Source organism: Musca vetustissima, unplaced genomic scaffold, assembly GCF_032173495.1.
Source record: "Musca vetustissima isolate MV318-11 ecotype Yass unplaced genomic scaffold, APGP_CSIRO_Mvet_v1 utg9121, whole genome shotgun sequence".
Classification (NCBI taxonomy): domain Eukaryota; kingdom Metazoa; phylum Arthropoda; class Insecta; order Diptera; family Muscidae; genus Musca; species Musca vetustissima.
This window is the reverse complement of record NW_026873854.1, coordinates 86279-107764: the sequence shown is the minus strand read 5'-3', so window position 1 is coordinate 107764 and position 21486 is coordinate 86279. Positions and strand designations below refer to the sequence as shown.

Genomic DNA, 21486 nt, shown 5'->3' with positions numbered 1-21486 from the left:
ATATTTATAATTTTTAGTGGAGAGATTTGCTACCCAATAAGAATCCAAAGTACCAAATTTCAGCGAATTCTGTTGAAAAACGCGCTCAAGAACCTCAAAGTACCGAAAATTAGGGTGTACCCATATATGGGGGCTATCCGAAAAAATTGACCTATAATTTTTAGTAGAAAGGTTTGCTACCGAATAAAAACTCAAAATATCCAATTTTTTTACGAATTCAGTTGAAAAACGCGCTCAAGAATCTCAAAGTACCGAAAAAATTGGGGGTACCCTTATATGGGGGCTATGCGAAAAAATGGACCCATATTTATAATTTTTAGTATTGAGATTTGATACCGAATAAGAACTCAATTCAGTTGAAAAACGCGCTCAAGAACCTCAAAGTACCGAAAATTGGGGTGTACCCTTATATGGGAGCTATGCCTACACTTGAACCAATGTAGCCCATCTTCGAACTTGACCTTACCTGCAGACAAAAGACGACTCTATGCAAAATTTTGGCGATCTATCTCAATTCGTTTAGACGCTAGAGTGATTACAACCGAAAGACGGACAGGCGGACATGCTTACATCGTCATAGAATTTTACGCGGATAAAGAATATATATACTTTATCGGAATGATTATTTCGATGCGTTACAAATGGAAAAACAAAACTAATATACCCTTCATACAATGGTGGAGGGTATAGAAAAACCATAACTATTAAAAATCCATATTTAAAAATTCGATCCTATTGTAGGTCCTTCAAAACTATTTCCTTTAATCCTTTCCCGAAACCCATGGCATAAACCATGCCAGAAACCCTTCGTCATGACAATGTTTGCCCAAATCAACAACCATTGCCATGGCAACCTTCCAAACATGTTTTCAAAACAAATTTGAAATTTTCGAATTAATTCGAAAACAACAGAAGCTGGCAGCACACAAAAACTAAAAACATACTAGACCTCCCCCAAAAATGTCCTTGTTTGAAAATGTGGAAAATTTAAAATTGCTCAGGAACCTTCTGAATACCGAGGAGTCACGGGATGATGAATCGGATTTGGAGGAAGAGGGAGATCCGTTAATTAAACAAAATTTAAGTAAGTCCATCTTTAGAAGCTAATGAAACAAAATTAAAATACGGAAGAAAAAAATCCATTCTAGATCCTGGAAATTTGGGACCCCAAGAGACAAAATCCTCTAAAGGAGATTCAAAATCCTTCAATTCCCCATATGCCCCTTTGAAGGCTGCAGACACCCAACCTCACACCAAACAACCCACCACCATCGAAGAATGGCACGAACAGCAAGAACAAGAAGATGCCGATTTATTGGATTCACGCAAATGTCCCGAATATTCGATGACCTATCGTCAAGCTGTCGGCACGGAAGATATTTATCTTGCCATGGGTAATCGCACCAATGCCTCGGCAAGCTGTGAAGATTTAATTGTGGAAATTTTCCTTGCCGGCGACTCAACGCCATCCGATAAAATGCAGTTATCAATAACCGCAACTGAGGTGGACCTATCGACGGCAATTTATCGCCTAAAGCTACCCTTAAGCCATCCTGTGAATGTGGATCGTTGTCGTGCCAAATATGACCGGGATATGGAGAAACTTACATTGACCCTGAGATTACAGCGTGAATTGGATTTTGTAAACTTTTGAAGTGGCAATAAAAATCATTTTTGTTCCGCAACCAAAAAATTGTGAATCGTTTTGCTTTAAACACATCCTTTGGTGTCCTTTCTGCCAACCACCCCCCTCGTCATAATTTGGCATAGTTTCCATTTGAGGTGTTTATTAAAAAAATGCAAATGTGGCGTAAAAGTTCTGTTCATCAAAGTTCTGGTCAGTTCACCTGATTTCTTTTTTGACGGTGGCTAGAAGTTGATTAACACTCATACACATGCAGACACACACACGCAAACACAATTGCTGTTGTCATGTTTGAAGCTGTCCTGGATGATGACCACACAAGGATGTAATAAATGAAAATTTATTCGCTGCTGAATGATGTTTGTGGGGAAGACTTGAAACTAAGGGAACAATTCTAATTAAGTTCGTGCAAAAGGATGAAAAGAGAGGGGAATGAGGAGAGTGTAATAAAAGTGGGAAATATTTTTCAAAAATCAAAACAAGCTGGAGATTTAAGGTAAATGGGGCACCAAAGTCCCTATATATCTTTCGATTTGCACGAAATTTGGCATAGGGCACTAAATTTGGTCCAGAATGATGTGTGCTAAGTTTCATGAAAATCGGTTCAGATTTAGATATAGCTCCAATATGTATTTTCTTCCGATTTTATGTAAATGGTGCACCAAAGTTCCTATATATCCTTCGATTTGCACGAAATTTGGCATAGAGTACTGAATAAGGTCCAGAATGATGTGTGCAAAGTTTCAAGAAAATCGGTTCAGATTTAGATATAGCTCCCATATATATTTTCGTCCGATTTAAGGTAAATGATGCACCAAAGTTCCTAGATACCTTTCGATTTGCACGAAATTTGGCACAGCGTAATGAATTTGGCCTAGAATGATGTGTGCCAAGTTTATCGGTTCAGATTTAGATATAGCTCCCATATATATTTTCGTCCGATTTTATGTAAACGGTGGACCAAAGCCCCTATATATCATTCGATTTGCACGAAATTATGCACAGCGTAATGAATTACGTCTAGAATGATGTGTACCAAGTTTCGTGAAAATCGGTTAAGATTTAGATATAGCTCCCATATATATTTTCGTCCGATTTAAGGTAAATGGGTCTCCAAAGTCCCTTTTATACCTTTCGATTTGCACGAAATTTGGCACAGAGTACTGAATTGAGTCCAGAATGATGTGTGCTAAGTTTCGTGAAAATCGGGTCAGATTTAGATATAGCTCCCATATATATTTTCGTCCGAGTTAATGTAAATGTTGCACCAAAGTCCCAATACATCATTCGATTTGCACGAAATTTGATATAAAGCACTGAATTAGGTCAATAATGACGTGTGCCAAGTTTCGAGAAAATCGGTTCAGATTTAGATATAGCTCCCATATATATGTTCGACCGATTTTATGTAAATGGTGTACCAAAGTCCCTATATATATTTCGATTTGAACCAAATTTGGCATGGCGTGCTGAATTGAGCCTAGAATGATGTGTGTTGAGTTTCGTGAAAATCGGTTTAGATTTAGATATAGCTCCCGTATATATTTTCGTCCGATTTTATGTAAATGGTGTACCAAAGTCCCTATTTATCATACGATTTGCACGAAATTTGGCATAGGGTACTGAATTAGGTCCAGAATGATGTGTGTTAAGTTTCAAGAAAATCGGTTCAGATTTAGATATAGCTCCCATATATATTTTCGTCCGATTTAAGGTAAATGGTGTACCAAAGTCCCCATATATCTTTCGATTTGCACGAAATTTGGCATCAAGTACTGAAATAGGTCAAGAATGACGTGTGCCAAGTTTGGAGAAAATCGGGTCAGATTTATATATAGCTCCCATATATAGTTTGTCCGATTCTATGTAAATATACCTTTCAATTTGCATGAAATTTGGGACAGCGTACTGAATGAAGTGTAGAATGATGTGTGCAAAGTTTCAAGAAAATCGGTTCAGATTTAGATATAGCTCCCATATATATTTTCGTCCGATTTAAGGTAAATGATGCACCCAAGTTCCTAGATACCTTTCGATTTGTACGAAATTTGGCACAGCGTAATGAATTTGGCCTAGAATGATGTGTGCCAAGTTTCGAGTAAATCGGTTCAGATTTAGATATAGCTCCCATATATATTTTCGCCCGATTTAAGGTAAATGGGTCTCCAAAGTCCCTATATATCTTTCGATTTGCACGAAATTTGGCACAGAGTACTGAATTGAGTCCAGAATGATGTGTGCTAAGTTTCGTGAAAATCGGTTCAGATTTAGATATAGCTCCCATATATATTTTCGTCCGAGTTAATGTAAATGTTGCACCAAAGTCCCAATACATCATTCGATTTGCACGAAATTTGATATAAAGCACTGAATTAGGTCAATAATGACCTGTGCCAAGTTTCGAGAAAATCGGTTCAGATTTAGATATAGCTCCCATATATATGTTCGGCCGATTTTATGTAAATGGTGTACCAAAGTCCCTATATATATTTCGATTTGAACCAAATTTGGCATGGCGTGCTGAATTGAGCCTAGAATGATGTGTGTTAAGTTTCGTGAAAATCGGTTTAGATTTAGATATAGCTCCCATATATATTTTCGTCCGATTTTATGTAAACGGTGGACCAAAGTCCCTATTTATCATACGATTTGCACAAAAGTTGGCATAGGGTACTGAATTAGGTCCAGAATGATGTGTGCTAAGTTTCGTGAAATTCGGTTCAGATTTAGATATAGTTCCCATATATAGTTTTGTCCGATTCTATGTAAATGGTGCACCAAAGACCCTATATATCTTTGGATTTACACGAATTTTGGCACAGAGTATTGAATTAGGTCCAGAATTATATGTGTCAAGTTTCGTGAAAATCGGTCCAAATTTAGATATAGCTCCCATATATATTTTCCTCCGATTTAAGGTAAACGGTGTACCCAAGTTCCTTAATATCTATCGATTTGCACGAAATTTGGCATAGAGTACTGAATTAGGTCAATAATGACGTGTGCCAAGTTTCGTAAAAATCGGTTCGGATTTCGATATAGCTTCTATATCTGACCAAATGAAAAATTTGGTATCGCTTGCAGAATGGCATGTTTATGGATCCAATTCCATTTTTCTGGTCCTTTAAAAATGCAACGTCTGTTAGGATTCATCTGTTGAATATGCCCAAAGTGGTGAAGGGTATCATATAGTCGGCCCCGTCCGACTTTATTACTTTCCTTACTGGTTTTTTATATTGTTGTCTGTTTATTCGTAAAGATTATCGACCTTCAATTGTTTGCCTAACCAGTCAATATTTATATTGACCCTTAAGTGCCATATCATATCCCAAAACTTACCTCCCGAAAAAATGAGCAAGAAGTAGAAGAAGTGGTATTAAATAAATATTAAAAAATAAATGTTATTGTTCGTCCTTATTTAAGGACCATTGTCTCAAGAAGTTGTTGTTGTAGTATCCATGGCTACTGCCCGTTCGAATTCAATTGTGGTCTGACATCAGCAGTTATCCTTTTTGTAATGGCATATCCCCATGGTGGTGGTGTTGCTACTCGGAACCCTTTTACCTCCTTCGATTCTACTTCTATTTCTTTGTTTGTGTTCTCTCCTTCCACTATTGAGACTTTTGCAAATATTTGTTGTTGTGGTCCGATTTTGGAAATTGTTATTGTTGTTGTTGTCTTTGTATGTTTTTGCCTAGCTGTGTTAGACAATTTCATTGTGGATTTTATTGACCGAACATTCGTGTATTGTGTCCGATATGGCTGGCTTAGTAACATTTACTTAACCATTTGTCCAAAACGGACACAACACGAACAGGATGTGTCTGTGGCATCCTGCATGGACATCGAAACCTGCAGATTGTGTCATTTGTTTGTACAACTACAACGAATCTATTTCTCAAAAATTGTATTTAGAAAAAAATGAAAGAAAACCAACAAAAAATATTTTCTTTAACACAAAATGACCAACACCAAGACACAGACACTCTCACACACACATACAGGCAACCACTAAACCAACACTCACACACACAACCATTACGATTGCTACAGGAATTTGTTGAATTTTGTCCGGTTGGATATTTTTTGAGTTGTTTCATTTCCATCTCCAAAAGAGAAAATGGAAAAACCGCATGTTCTGGTATAGAGAACATCGACAACAACAACTACAACATATTCCGACAAATCAGTTGTGTCTTATTCAAGACACGTTTTATTTCGAAACAACACTTTGTTGTTCAACACAAAATTATATGAAAGACGACCACACAGAGAAGAAGTGTAAAGCTGAAAATCGGTTTAAAATATAAAAATGTCGGAAATTGTAGACAGAGACAATAACATGAGAAAATATATTTATACACAAACATATATGGACAGATATGTACGATACGATATGTCATTGGAGGGTCAGGCAGATTACAATCATGTACATGAAAATAAAATGTAATAGGATTACATGGAAGTTTCAAGGTTCAAAACAAAAAATAATTTTTTTCATACAAAAAGATTTAAATAAAGAAAAATAATTTTGAAAAAATCCAAGCCTTTGGTAAAACCTCAAAAATAATTAAAAGAAATCCACGCCTATTGTGGGACTTCAAAAATATTTTTAAACCAGTAAGGAAAGTAGTAAATTCGGACGGGACCGACTATATGCTACCCTTCACCACTTTGGGTATAGATGGAATCCTAACAGCCGTCGCATTTATAAAATACCATTAAAATGAAATTGGATCCATAAACATGTCATTCTGCAACGGATACTAAATTTTTCATTTGATCAGATATAGAAGCTATATCTAAATCTGAACCGATTTTCAGGAAACTTAATACACATCATTCTAGACCTAATTCATTACGATGTGCCAAATTTCGTGCAAATCGAAAGATATATAGGGACTTTGGTGGTCCTTTTACCTTAAATCGGATGAAAATATATATGGGAGCTATATCTAAATCTGAACCGATTTTCACGAAACTTAGCACACATCATTCTAGACCTAATTCAGTACGCTGTGCCAAATTTCGTGCAAATCGAAAGATATATAGGGACTTTGGTGACCCAGTTACATTAAATCGGACGAAACTATATATGGGAGCTATATCTAAATCTGGACCGATTTTCTCGAAACTTGGCAGACATTACTCTAGGCTCAACTCAGTACGTTATGTCAAATTTCGTGCAAATCGAGAGATATATAGGGACTTTGGTGCACCATTTACATTAAATCGGACGAAAATGTATATGAAGGCTATATTTGGATCTGAACCGATTTTCACGGAACTTGGCAGACATTACTCTAGGCTCAATTCAGTATGTTATGCCAAATTTGCTGAAAATCGAAACATATATAGGTACTTCGGTGCCATATTTACCTTAAATCGGACAAAAATATATATGGGAGCTATATCTAAATCTAAATCGATTTTCACGAAATTCAACACACATCTTTCTAGACTTTATTCAGTACGCTATGTCAAATTTCGTGGAAATCGAAGGACTTTGGTGCACTATTTAACTTAAATCGGACGGAAATATGTATGGGAGCTATATCTAAATCTGAACCGATTTTCAGTAAACTTAACACACATCATTCTATACCTAATTCATTGCGCTGTGCCAAATTTCGTGTAAATCGAAGGATATATAGGAACTTTGGTGCATCATATACCTAAAATCGGGCGAAAATATATATGGGAGCTATGTCTAAATCTGAATCGATTTTCTCGAAATTTGGCACGCGTCATTCCAGAAATAATTCAGTACGCTGTGCCAAAATTCTTGCCAATCGAATGATTTTCAGGGACTTTGGTGGGTCATTTACCTTAATTCGGACGAAACTATATACGGGAGCTATATCTAAATCTGAACCGATTTTCTTCAATTTCAATAGGATTCGTCCTTGGGCTAAATAAGTGACTTCAGCTAAATTTCATCCAAATCGGATCATAAATGCGGCCTGTACTTTGTTTACAATTTAACATCAACAGACGGACGGACGGACGGACATGCATAAATCGATTCAGAAAGTGATTCTATGCATATTCTCAAATGGAACCATGTGTCTATCTCGTTTCCTTTTGCCTGTTACAAACATATGCACAACGACATAATACCCTGTACCACAGTGTGGTGAAGGGTATTAAAACCAATCCTATTGTGGGTCCTGAAAATATTTTTAAACCAGTGAGCGGAGCAGTATAGTCGGACGGGGCCGACCATATGATATCCTACACAACTTCTACGAAAATCTAATTTTCTGTTGTTCTATGTTCTGTTCTTTATCAAAACAGGCATGCTTACTCTCTAGCCCGATTCCCTTCTCCATGCAAAAATTCGCGGTGTTTGGGCCATAATTGCGGCCTCTGGAGCGACCAGAAAATCATACAAAAATTTAGTTTTTGGTCCATTTCATCCCCTAAATATTAACCGATTTTTTCCAAAAACAATAGGGGTCTTTATTGCCCAGAACCCATTCTACATGCAAAATTTCGTGAATATTGGTCCATAACTGTGGCCTGTATCGTGTTTACAAATTATAATGGACAGACGGACGGACGGGTGCACATGTCTAGATCGATTCAGCTAGTCGAGATATGACGATCGGTATACTTAAAGCTGGGTCTAGGACCAATATTTCGCGGCGTTACAAACTTTTGAGGCTGCACAAAGCTATAATACCCTGACAACATAGTTGTGTAGGGTATAAAAATAGAAATTTTATTTTCTGCCCTCCACTACTCTCAGTTTCTTGTGAAATGGTGCCTCCGTCCATTCATCATTGCCTCCTCCCCGCCCACCCTCAAGAGACTAATTTACATTTTAAGTATCCGCTTAAATGACTTCTATTAAAATAATCGCCTAACATTGAAAACTAAAAACCGACAGCATTGTCATGCAGATACTTAAGACGCTGTCGAGTATTTAACAACAACAACAAGAACTTAACCCTGACCTTTTCCGAAAGACAAAAACAACAACAAGGCAAATAGCTAGTAGTAGTACTGGTGGGAGTAGGGTAGAATTATAGTTTCAAGGCTTAGGGTAGCACTCCCCTTCACCAAAGGCCCATGCGAACCATAACACACACCCACCCACGCACACACATTGTATTGCAGCTACAAGTATATCACTCGTGCGGAATGGAGAACGTTACGAATGACAATACAAACGACACTTAAAGATGATAATTAAACACAAAACAAATTGCAGGAGATTTGCAAATTCATGAAAACAACTACTTAAGCATGTAACTGGTGTTTGGAAGCAATTTGGCTTTTAGCACCACATTTAGTGCACACACACAGTCACCCGCACGTACACATACACCCACACACACATGGGATGTGATGTTCCTTCAGCTGAATTGTGGTTGGAGGGTGTTGTACTTCAATTATGTCAAAAAAAAAAACTAAACAAGAAAATCACACCAAGTCCTTTTCTTGCCTAAAAGGATGTTGTGGTTGTAGTGGAGAACTATACACGCACAATTTCATTTACATAGATATGTCCTTATTGGAGAGAGATAGGAAGAATTTTCTTCAAAAATGCTTTAATTTTTTCCATTAACTTTTTTTGTTGTGAAATCGGGAGTTTAACAAAGTTTTGCTTTAAGCCTGGTTAAGCCAATTTAGGAGCGGTAACAGGTGAAGGGAAGGGAATTTTTATTTTTCCGATGTGGTGTGGATTTTTTAAAACATAGTTTTCAGGACCTACAATAGGCGTGAATTTTTTAAAAATTATTTTTGAAGGTCCTTTGGGATCCTACAATAGGCGTGGATTTTTTAAAAATTATTTTTGAAAGTCCTTTGGGGTCCCTTAGTAAGCGTGGATTTTTTAAAAATTATTTTTGAAGGTCCTTTGGGGTCCCTTAATAGGCGTGGATTTTTTTAAAAATTATTTTTGAAGGTCCTTTGGGGTCCCTTACTAGGGGTGGTTTTTTAAAAATTATTTTTGAAGGTCCTTTGGGGTCCTACAATAGGCTTGGATTTTTTAAAAATTATTTTTGAAGGTTCTTTGGGGTCCCTTATTAGGCATGGATTTTTTAAAAAATATTTTTGAAGGTCCTTTGGTGTCCCTTACTAGGCGTGGATTTTTTTAAAAATTATTTTTGAAGGTCCTTTGGGGTCCCTTACTAGGCGTGGATTTTTTAAAAATTATTTTTGAAGGTCCTTTGGGGTCCCTTACTAGGCGTGGATTTTTTAAAAATTATTTTTGATGGTCCTTTGGGGTCCCTTACTAGGCGTGGATTTTTTAAAAATTATTTTTGAAGGTCATCCCTTACTAGGCGTTGATTTTTTAAAAGTTATTTTTGAAGGTCCTTTAGGGACCTACAATAAAAATTAAATTATTTTTTTTTCATTATTTTTCAAGGTCCTTTGCGGTCCCTTAATAGCCGTGGATTTTTTAAAAATTATTTTTGAATGTCCTTTGGGGTCCCTTACTAGGGGTGGATTTTTTAAAAATTATTTTTGAAGGTCCTTTGGGGTCCCTACCTAGGCCTGGATTTTTTAAAAATTATTTTTGAAGGTCCTTTGGGGTCCCTTACTAGGCGTGGATTTTTTAAAAATTATTTTTGAAGGTCCTTTGGGGTCCCTTACTAGGCGTGGATTTTTTAAAAATTATTTTTGAAGGTCCTTTGGGGTCCTACAATAAGCGTGGATTATTTAAAAATTATTTTTGAAGGTCCTTTGGGGTCCTACAATAAGCGTGGATTTTTTAAAAATTATTTTTGGGGTCCCTTACTAGGCTTGGTCCCAAAGGACCTTCCTTCCTTACTAGGTGTGGATTTTTTAAAAATTATTTTTGAAGGTCCCCAAAGGACGTTCCTTCCTTACTAGGCGTGGATTTTTTAAAAATTTATTTTGAAGGTCCCCAAAGGACCTTCCTTCCTTATTAGGCGTGGATTTTTTAAAAAATTATTTTTGAAGGTCCCCAAAGAACCTTCCTTCCTTACTAGGCGTGGATTATTTTAAAAATTATTTTTGAAGGTCCCCAAAAGACGTTCCTTCCTTACTAGGCGTGGATTTTTAAAAATTTTTTTTTGAAGGTCCCCAAAGGACGTTCCTTTCTTATTTTAAAAATTATTTTTGAAGGTCCCCAAAGAACCTTCCTTCCTTACTAGGCGTGGATTATTTTAAAAATTATTTTTGAAGGTCCCCAAAGGACGTTCCTTCCTTACTAGGCGTGGATTTTTTTAAAATTATTTTTGAAGGTCCCCAAAGAACCTTCCTTCCTTACTAGGTGTGAATTATTTAAAAAACATTATTTTTGAACATTAAACATTATTTTTTAAAAATTATTTTTGAGGGTCCCCAAAGAACTTTTCCTTACTAGGGTGTATTTTAAAAATTATTTTTGAAGGTCCTTCCTTCCTTACTAGGCGTGGATTATTTTAAAAATTATTTTTGAAGGTCCCCAAAGAACCTTCCTTCCTTACTAGGCGTGGTATATTTTAAAAATTATTTTTGAAGGTCCCCAAAGAACCTTCCTTCCTTACTAGGCGTGGATTTTTTAAAAATTATTTTTGAGGGTCCCCAAAGAACCTTCCTTCCTTACTAGGCGTGGTATATTTTAAAAATTATTTTTGAAGGTCCCCAAAGGCGTGGAAGGTCTTACTAGGTGTGAATTTTTTAAAAATTATTTTTGAAGGTCCCCAAAGGACGTTCCTTCCTTACTGGGCGTGGATTATTTTAAAAATTATTTTTGAAGGTCCCCAAAGGCGTGGAAGGTCTTACTAGGTGTGAATTATTTAAAAAACATTAAACATTATTTTTGAAGGTCCTTTGGGGTCCCTTACTAGGCGTGGATTTTTTAAAAATTATTTTTGAAGGTCCTTTGGGGTACCTTAGTAGGCGTGGATTTTTTAAAAATTATTTTTGAAGGTCCTTTGGGGTACCTTACTAGGCGTGGATTTTTTAAAAATTATTTTTGAAGGTCCTTTGGGGTCCCTTACTAGGCGTGGATTTTTTAAAAATTATTTTTGAAGGTCCTTTGGGGTACCTTACTAGGCGTGGATTTTTTAAAAATTAATGTCACTTATTTGGCCCAAGGACGAACCCTATTGAAATTGAAAAAAATCGGTTCAGAATTAGATATAGTCCCAATATATATTTTCGTCCGATTTAAGGTAAATGGTGCGCCAAAGTTCCTATATATCTTTCGATTTGCACGAAATTTTGCACGGGGTACTGAATTGGGTCCACAAAGATGTGTGCTAACTTTCGAGAAAATCGGTTCAGATTTAGATATAGCTCCCATATATATTTTCGTCCGATTTGATGTAAATGTTCCACCAAACTCCCTAAATATCCTTCGATTTGCACGAAATTTGGTACAGCGTTCTGAATTAGGTCTAGAATGATGTGTGTTAAGTTTCGTGAAAATCGGTTCAGATTTAGATATAGCTCCCATATATAGTATCGCCCGATTTTAGGTAAATTGTGTAACAAAGTCCCTATATATCCTTCGATTTGCACGAAATTTGGTACAGCGTACTGAATTGGGTCCACAAAGATGTGTGCTAAGTTTCGTGAAAATCGATTCCTATTTAGATATAGCTCCCATATATATTTTCATCCGATGTAATGTAAATGGCGCAGTAAAGTCCCTAAATATCCTTCGATTTGCACTAAATTTGATACAGCGTACTGAATTAGGTCTAGAATGATGTGTGTTAAGTTTCGTGAAAATCGGTTCAGATATAGATATAGCTCCCATGTATATCTTCGTCGGATTTAATGTAAATGGTGCACCAAAACCCCTATATATCATCCGATTTGCACGAAATTTGGTACAGCGTACTGAATTAGGTCTAGAATGATGTGTGTTAAGTTTCGTGAAAATCGGTTCATATTTAGATATAGCTCCCATATATATAATTATCCGATGTAAAGAAAATGGTGTACCGAGGTCCCTATATATCTTTTGATTTGCACGAAATTTGGCATATGGTACTGAATTAGGTCTAGAATGATGTGTGTTAAGTTTCCTGAAAATCTGTGCAGATTTAGATATAGCTCACACATATATATCTTCGTCCGATTTAATGTAAATTGTGCACTAAAGACTCATAGCTAGGCCGATTGACACAACGTACGGAAATTAGTATTCCCTCGAAAAAGCGACCTCTTCTTAGGATACATATGTAGAATATACCCAAAGTGGTGAAGAGTATCATAGAGTTGGCCCAGTCCGACTTGGCTACTATCCTTACTGGTTTTTAATTATTTTTGTGGTCCCACAATAGGCATGGATTTTTTTTTAAAATCATTTTTTAATGACTTGTCCTCCTCCTTCCAACGTCTATGGCCCATGTTTCAATGTTGTTGTTTGCTTGTATTGTTTAATTTCAGCATTCCTGGTTTTAACACACTCCAACTATTATTGTCCTCCTAATATCCTTTGTGTGGTAGGGCGAGAGAGAGAGATAAAAAGGCTTGGCTGGTCCTGCCCCCTCGTACGATTGTCATTATATGCAAACGATAAGTGTTTGTCCACCTCCCAGCAGACTACTTTGGTGGTCGTTGCAAACTCAACAACTCTATTTACAAGGTTTCCAGTTGTCCCAGTTCGTCCCCAAGTCCTTTAGTTAGTTCGTTTGGTTAGTTAGTCGGAGTACGATAGCTACTATTGACAATGGGAATATATGTTCGTTTGCTATGTCAAGGAATGAGTGGGAACAACAGATTACACAGAGATGGAGCCAGAGTGGAGCTTTACATAAAATTCAATTATGGCCAGATCCACTGAGTACTGAGCTTTTGTCCTTCTTAACCAATTGTCCTGTTAGGGGTTTGCATGGTAACATGATGGCAAAAAAAAAGAAAGGATTAACATCTGGATGGAGGACAATGGTAAAAACACATTTCACTACCCACAGAGAACCACATTGCCTAATGGCAAGGCTCTGACCACATCATCGTCATCACCAGTCATCACCATTATGACAAAGGGTGTTGTGCTGTGTTCTGCTTTGCTGATATCACAAAACCACAAATATCCTTTAATTGGAAACCCCTTGAAATGGGACAAGAAGGATGTCCACAGGATATAGGATTAATTTTATGGACTTTGGAATCTCTTTAAGTCAACAATCAATTTGATGGAATTTATCTGTTAATTTCGAAATTAAAGGCAAAGCCATAAACCAAAACAAAAAAAACTGTAGCATACTTTTGGGCAGCCACATCTCTTTGAACAGAAGAAGTCATCATCATTGCAGCCAGTTGTTAAATAAATTATTTCCCGTTTTATGATCTTTCAACACTTAACACACGCATCAGCACGTACACGTTCCGCACACACACACACAGTTGCATGCCACCGTTAATGTGCCACATTTCTGTGATGGCGAACTTCGAAGATTAATTAGTCTCGCACATAAAACTACCGAATAATAAATGTTCAAACAAATGGACTCGTCGTAGTTGGTTGGTTTGCTCCGCCAACAAGTTAATAGCTCTTGAAATTAGTTGGCAAATAGCCCAGAAACACTTAATCATGTTGGATATTTAATAATAATAAAAAAACTTGTAACATTTCGAAGGTTCGTAATTAAAATAAATTGTTTCGGGGAATCGGGAACATTTCGGAGGACAAAGAAATATTTTTTTTTTTTCAAATACTACCATAGGCGTGGATTTTTAAAAAAATTATTTTTGAGGTCCCACAATAGGCATGCATAATTTTTCAAGAGCTTTCGGCATTTTAAAATACTAAGTCACCTTGTAGTGGTTGTGTTATTTGCTATCGATAACAAATTTGTAGAATTAAATTCACCAGACTTGTCAAATTTATCTTTATGGTTTGTGGCTATGCTAACTCTGTGATTAAGTTACCAACTGTCATTGTGCCACATGATTCGTGACTAAGCTACAAACACAAGGTATCGTATGGCGGTAATTGTCTGAATTAAAATGTAATATGACATCATTTTGATCGTAGTCTCATATTCAACCTACTTTAATAAATAATGTGACATAACCCCTGTTTAAACGTCAATATCATTTCCGATATGTTGCAGATTCAAGCCAAATTAAATTAAACAAAATATTTTGTAGAAAATAACATCAGGGGAGATATTAAAAAATATTTTTTTTTAAATTCGCACATAGAATGCTGGTTGAAAAAATATTTTTTCTTAAACTAGAATATATGTGGCTTCTTTTTTTAAAACCTGCGTTTTGTTGGCTTCTAAAAAAATAATTTGCAAATATGGCACACATCGGTGGCTGAAAAATCACTAAGCAACAAATCCACGCCTATTTGATCATTACTTACTTACTTAGCTGGCTTGTGACAGAACTTTCGTTCCATAAGTCTTTTGCGCAGTTTTTTCAGTTTGAAAGATCATATTCGGCAATGTTGTCCTCCACTTGATCTTTCTTAATCTTATTCGTGGCCTTCCCCTTCTGCGTGAACCATTAGCTGGTTCACTTTTATATGCCTACTGGGCTAGGGTATTTTCATCCGTTCTCACAACATTACCTAGCCAACGTAGTCGCTGCAGCTCAATACGTCTAGCAATGTCGATGTCCGAGAATAGCTGGTACAGCTCATGGTTCATTCCTCCACTTGATCTTTCCATCGTATTCGTGGACTTCCCCCTCTGCGTGAACCATCAGCTGGTTCACTTTTATATGACTTCTGGGCAGGGGCATCTTCATCCATTCTCAGAATATGTCCTAGCCAACGTAGTCGCTGCAGCTCAATACGTCTAACAATGTCGATGTCCGAGAATAGCTGGTACAGCTCATGGTTCATTCGACGGCGATATTCACCGTCTACACAGATCAGCTCATAGATCTTTCGGAGAATTTTTCTCTCAAACACTCCAAGGGCTGCCTCATCTACTGCGTAAGTACCCTTACTTCAGATCCATATAATAAGTTTGGTCTGGCGTGAGGTGTCCTTGCTTATGAGTTGCTTACTCAGACCATAGTAGCATCGGTTGGTCATTACTATCCTTCTCCGAATTTCAAAACTGATGTAATTCGCTCTATTTATGGCAGTACCAAGGTATATAAAATCTTTAACTACCTCGAAGCTGTAGTTCTCAAGTTCCGCAGTTGGTCCGAGTCTACTGGACGTCTTGCGCGTTGGTACCATCAGCTTGGTCTTCTCGCCGACCCACTTTGGCTTACTCCTTCTCAATTTGTTAAAAGGTGGCTGTTACCGCTCTCAATGTTTGACCCATTATATCGATGTCATCGGCGTAGGCGAGTAACTGCTGTTGTTTGATGATGAGATTGCCATTTCTGTTCACCTTTGCCTCTCGTATGACCTTTTCCTGCAGGATGTTAAATAGGTCACACGTCTGAAATGTCTGAATCCTCGTTCGTTATTCAAGGGCTCCGAGAGGTCCTTTCCGATTTAACTGCTGATTACAGCAGTGTGTAAAATAAGTCACACGACAAACTGTCACCTTATCTGAATCCTCGTTCGTTATTAAAGGGCTCCGAGAGGTCCTTTCCAACCGTAACTGCTGATTATTTGCCAATTAAAGTTATACTGCATAGCCGAATTAATTTTTTAGGAATGCCAAAGCAAGTCATGGCTTTAAACACCTCGTTCGGTATTAAAGGGATCCGATAGGTCCTTTCCGACTTTAACTGCTGATCTTGTGCCAGTTAAAGTTATCCTACATAATCGTATGAATTTTGCAGGAAAGCCAAACGCAGACATGGCTTTAAACACCTCTGAATGGATAGAGCTCGAGTCGAATGCGGCTTTATAGTCGATGAATAGGTGGAATGTATCGATGTGCTTTTCGTGGATTTATTTTCCAGAATTTGGCGCAGAGTGAAAATCTGGTCAATGGTGGAATTGGCAGGTCTGAAGCCGCATTAGTATGGTCCAATAATGTCCTTGATCATTGGCTTCAGGCTTTCACACAGTACACTAGATAGTACTTTATATGCGATGTGAAGGAGACTTATTCCTCTATAGTTGGCACATATCGTCTTGTCTCCTTTTTTGTGTACGGGGCACAGGATGCTGAGATTCCAATCAGCTTGAGCATGCATTCTTCTAGCCAAATTGTACTAATCAGCTAGTGCATGCTCCTGACCAGCATCTGACCACCAGTTATGAATAGTTCGGCTTGTAACCCATTGGCACCTGCTGCTTTATTGTTCTTGAGCCGATTAATTGATATTCTGGCTTCGTCTTGACTAGGTGGTATACACTCTACACCAGGGTCAGGCAACTCATACATATGCATTTTTTTGGTCACACAGACACAAAGTGTGCGATAGTAACTTTCGCTCTCTCGACAAACTTCTCTGCAATAATACATTGCTACGATCAAAATCATGAAAACAAGCGATAGCACAACCACCTTCATCAACAGCTCAAACATGACAGATTGGTGGTTGTTTACTTTCACGTTCTCTGTGACTGCACGAGTGCGGGACAATGACTTCCCTTGATCTATACCGTCATCTATTATTGGTTCTGGGATATCCACTTGAAAGATAATTTATTCAGGGTTTTTATCTTCACTTTTATAATTTTGTTATCGAAGTCACATTTTTAGTTTGTGTCTTTGCTATTGATTGCAATGTTGCCAACTAGATGCCACCATATGAGTTATCGATTTTAACTCCATGGTGTGTGGCTTTACTAGCGATCAGAATTTAGCCAAAATAATCGTGTCTAAGCTAAATACTCGAGACGCCAAATTCTTTGTGTCTATGCTACAAACATGAGACGCCACTTGACGGTAATTGTATCAACTAAAATTTTTTGTGATAGCTTTTTGATCAAATTCCCATATTCCACCTACGTATAAAGTTTATTTTTTTAATTACTTGAAATCCTAGATTTGTTTGGTAATTTCTGAAATTAAATCCAATTTTAAATTCATTGCAAAATTAAAAAGAGTAACTTTTCTTAATTTTCTTTATGAAATTATAAAACTCAATTTTTAATATTTGTTCGTAATTGTTTTTGTCGTTGCTGTTGTTGTTGTTGTTGTTTGGTCAACAGTCTTGTAATCGTTATTTAATATTGCTTTCACAACTCGTCAACATCAGCATCTCTCTTCAACATATTTACCAACATCATCAAATCATCAAAATGAAATTGTTGTCAAAAGGACAATAACAACAATAATAACATACGAAAAATATGAACAAAGAACACACATACTCACGCAGACTATTAAGTAACAGACAACATGCTAAAATGTTGAAATAAAAAAATGCGAGGACCTCAAACCATAAAACAATAAAGGATGGCGACGACAAAGATGAGGATCCTGATGACGATACTGCTGCTGCTGATGCGGCGTCAAGAAGAAAGGATGACGAGAAACATGCACAGAGACAAAAACAAAAGCTGACAATTATGATGATTGGAATGATGACGATGATAATGTTGTTGTTGTAGATTGTTGCTGTATGGGTATATGTGTTTGTATGTCTGTGCAGACCAAAGCTAAAGTGCATAACGTCCATGACGACATGACGATGTTCTGATGATGGCTTTTTGTGTAAATGAATGACAGATTAAAAACATAAGTTATAAAATAAAAATATAACAACAACAAAGTACTCTTCTTTTTTTTAAATAACACATGGAATCCTATTAACAACAACAATATACACAAATTAAAAAGTAGATATAACACATCAGAAAAAGTTCAGAGACACGGACAAAGTTTTTGGGAATTCGGATTTTTTTTTTATAAAATTTATATTCTACTTATTTTTGCGCATAAAATGATTAAGAGGAGAAGAATGTGTAAGCAAAAAGTAAACAAAAAGGATTTAGAGTGAAAGCAATGAGAAAATAATGTCCTTGCAGTACAAGGAAAATGTGTTACACATGTCATGTGTCAAATATGTCAATATAAGAATTTTTGGTAAGAAGGATTTTTGAAAAAAACTTACAACAGTAAGCAGGATATTTTAAAATTGGATTTTATTCAAAAGGACCTGTTCAAAATACTTTGCACAGAATCTTGTGTTGCAGAAGATTTGATCGTTGGAGTGTTTTAAGATAAGAGTCTAAAATCCCACATGTAACGCTGATAAGACTGGGGTTGTTGGTGATGAGATTTTATGACGCACACGATGGGGAAAACTCTCCACAGATCAAATTCTATTATTAGAACAAATAGTTTATTGATAAGTATTTTGTGCTTGAGATTAGGCTAAGCAAGAGTTTTTTAAGTAGAACCTATGGATAAATATTTTAAAATAAAGTTAGTGACTCACAACCACTCAAACAGAACGGTCGAGAGCACCGTGCCTAAATAATTTTTTGAACAAAAAGGAGTGCCTGACAACCACTCATTAAGAAAGGTTCGGGGGGTCACCGTGTCGTGTCTTCATTTTTTATACAGACGAGCTGCGGCTGTCTGTATATCTTTTATAGGACCATAAAAAGGATTGTTAAGATGAAATATAAGGCTGGATTTTTATACCCTACACAACTATGTTGTCAGGGTATTATAGATTTGTGCAGCCCCAAGAGTTTTGTAACGCTGCGAAATATTGATCCTAGACCCACCTCATATCTCGACTAGCTGAGTCGATCTAGTCATGTGTGTCTTTCCGTCCGAAGTCACAGTTTTAGTTTGTGTCTTTGCTATCGATCACAATGTTGCCAACTAGTTGCCATCATATTAGTTATCGATTTTAACTTCAAGGTGTGTGGCTTTGCTATCGCTCAAAATTCACCCAAATTATTTGTGTCTATACTACAAACTCGAGACGCCAAATTATTTGTGTCTATGCTGTGACGTCACTTGACGGTAATTGTATCAACTAAAATGTATTATGACATCATTTTGATCGAATTCCCGTATTCCACCTACGTATGAAGTTTATTTTTTAATTACTTGAACAAAAGTCAAATTTAATAGAAATTCTAGATTGTTTAATTTTGTATATTAAATTGAGTCGATCTAGTCATGTGTGTCCATCCGTCCATCTGTCCATTATTATTTGTAAACACGTACAGGCCACAGTTATGGACTAAACTTCACGAAATTTTGCATGTAAGATGGGGTTTGGCCAATGAAGGCCCCTATTGTTTTTGGTAAAGATCGGTTAACATTCAGGGGATGAAATGGACCAAAAACTTTACTTTTGTCTGATTTTCTGGTCGCACCAGAGGCAGCAATTATGGCCAAAACATCGCTATTTTTTACAAGGAGAAGGGGATCGGACCAAAGAATAAGCATACCTGATAAAAATCGGTAAATATGTAGCGGGTTAAATGGACCCTGACTCTTGTGTAAAAAATTACAAAATTTGTATACTATGGCGCATATATTTACTCCTGAAGGAAATAGACTCAAGATGTTGAAAGTATATCAAAGAGGAGTTGTTGGCCTTTACATTGAGACCAATTATAATGTCGTATGTACTCGGATGTGGGAGTGACATTTAATTATTTACAGGTGCGTATATATCATTATTTAGTAACCCATTACTACACTAGAGGGCGGAAATATAGCCCTGATCGCTTTGAAATTTTCCATAAAGATTCAGGTATGGTCAAGCACAGCGCCTATAATTTTCTATGATGATCACATAGTAATATTGGGATGAAGTGGACCGAAAACTTAATTTTTTGTGTTTTTTTTTCGAGTCGATCTATAGGCCACAATACCTTAACCCACGGTGAAGGGAATTAGTTCTAAATATTAGTAATATTTGTTGACCTCTAGTCGGCCAAGAGGGTGCAAATATCGCGAAATATTGCCTAAGTTGTGTATGGTATCATATGGTCTGCCCCGTCCGACAATTCTGCTCCGCTCACTGTTTTTAATTTATTTCGGCATGGAACTCCAACATACCGAAAATAATTTTGACGTTTATATAGGGGTTATGTCGCATTATTTACTTAAGTAGGATGAATATGAGAACAAGAAAAACGTGAACGTGACCATATCGAGATGTACAGGATTCAGAACGAATTCCGAAAAATTTACCAACGAGTAAAACACCAAACCCTAGGCTTTGGTGCAGCACATCCTCCTGTAGAGATAAAGAAGGGAACCTGGTGACTGATACAGACAGCGTGTTGAGGATCTGGAAGTGGCGGTGAAGAAGATACCCCAGAACCAATAATAGATGACGGTATAGAGTGTATACCACCTAGCCAAGATGAGGTCAGAATAGCAATCAATCGGCTGAAGAATAATAAATAAGCAGGAACTGGTGGTCAGATGTTGGTAAGGAGCATGCACCAGCTGATAAGTACAATTTGTCTAGAGGAATGCATGCCCAACAATTGCAAACGCAGCATCCTGTGTCCCGTGCACAATAAGGAGACAAGACGATATGTGCCAACTATAGAGGAATTAGTCTTCTTCCCATCACATATAAAGTACTATCAAGCGCACTGTGTGAACGACTGAAGCCAATGTTCAATGACCATACCAATGCGGCTTCAGACCTCGCAAATCCACCATTGACCAGATTTTCACTTTGCGCCAAATACTGCGCAAACAAAAAAAAAAACCCACGAAAAACACATCGACACATTCCACCTATACGTCGACTATAAAGCCGCATTCGACAGCCCTATCCGTTCAGAGGTGTATAAAGCCATATCTGCGTTTAGCATTCCTGCAGATATGGCTTCTCGCCTACGCCGATGACATCAATATAATGGGTCGAACATTGCTGGCACCCACCTTTGAACAAATTGAGAAGGAGTCTGCCAAAGTGGGTCGGATAGTAAACGGCGAGAAGACCAAGCTGATGCCATAAATCGCCATGTTGCGCAAAAACTAAAATGGATGCAGTATGGAAACCCACATCAATTGAAAGGTCTCGAAGTGTACTTTCAGAATATATACACCAAAATTCGGCTAACG

The 21486-nt window shown here is 37.1% G+C and overlaps 1 protein-coding gene across 1 annotated transcript; it reads left to right on the top strand.

Annotated features, from left to right (window-relative positions):
- Positions 1 to 960: 960 nt before the first annotated feature.
- LOC133328675 (dynein axonemal assembly factor 6) lies at positions 961 to 1660 on the top strand. The gene is made up of 2 exons (XM_061537221.1): positions 961 to 1084; positions 1149 to 1660. The coding sequence occupies exons 1-2, from the start codon at positions 961 to 963 to the stop codon at positions 1652 to 1654; spliced, it is 630 nt and encodes a 209-aa protein (XP_061393205.1). The 3' UTR covers positions 1655 to 1660.
- Positions 1661 to 21486: the final 19826 nt, after the last annotated feature.

Coding starts and splice junctions, on each gene's coding strand:
- LOC133328675 (XM_061537221.1), top strand. CDS start 961: ATGTCCTTGTTTGAAAATGTGGAAAATTTAAAATTGCTCAGGAACCTT. Junction 1,085..1,148: donor GTTAATTAAACAAAATTTAA/GTAAGTCCATCT, acceptor AATCCATTCTAG/ATCCTGGAAATTTGGGACCC.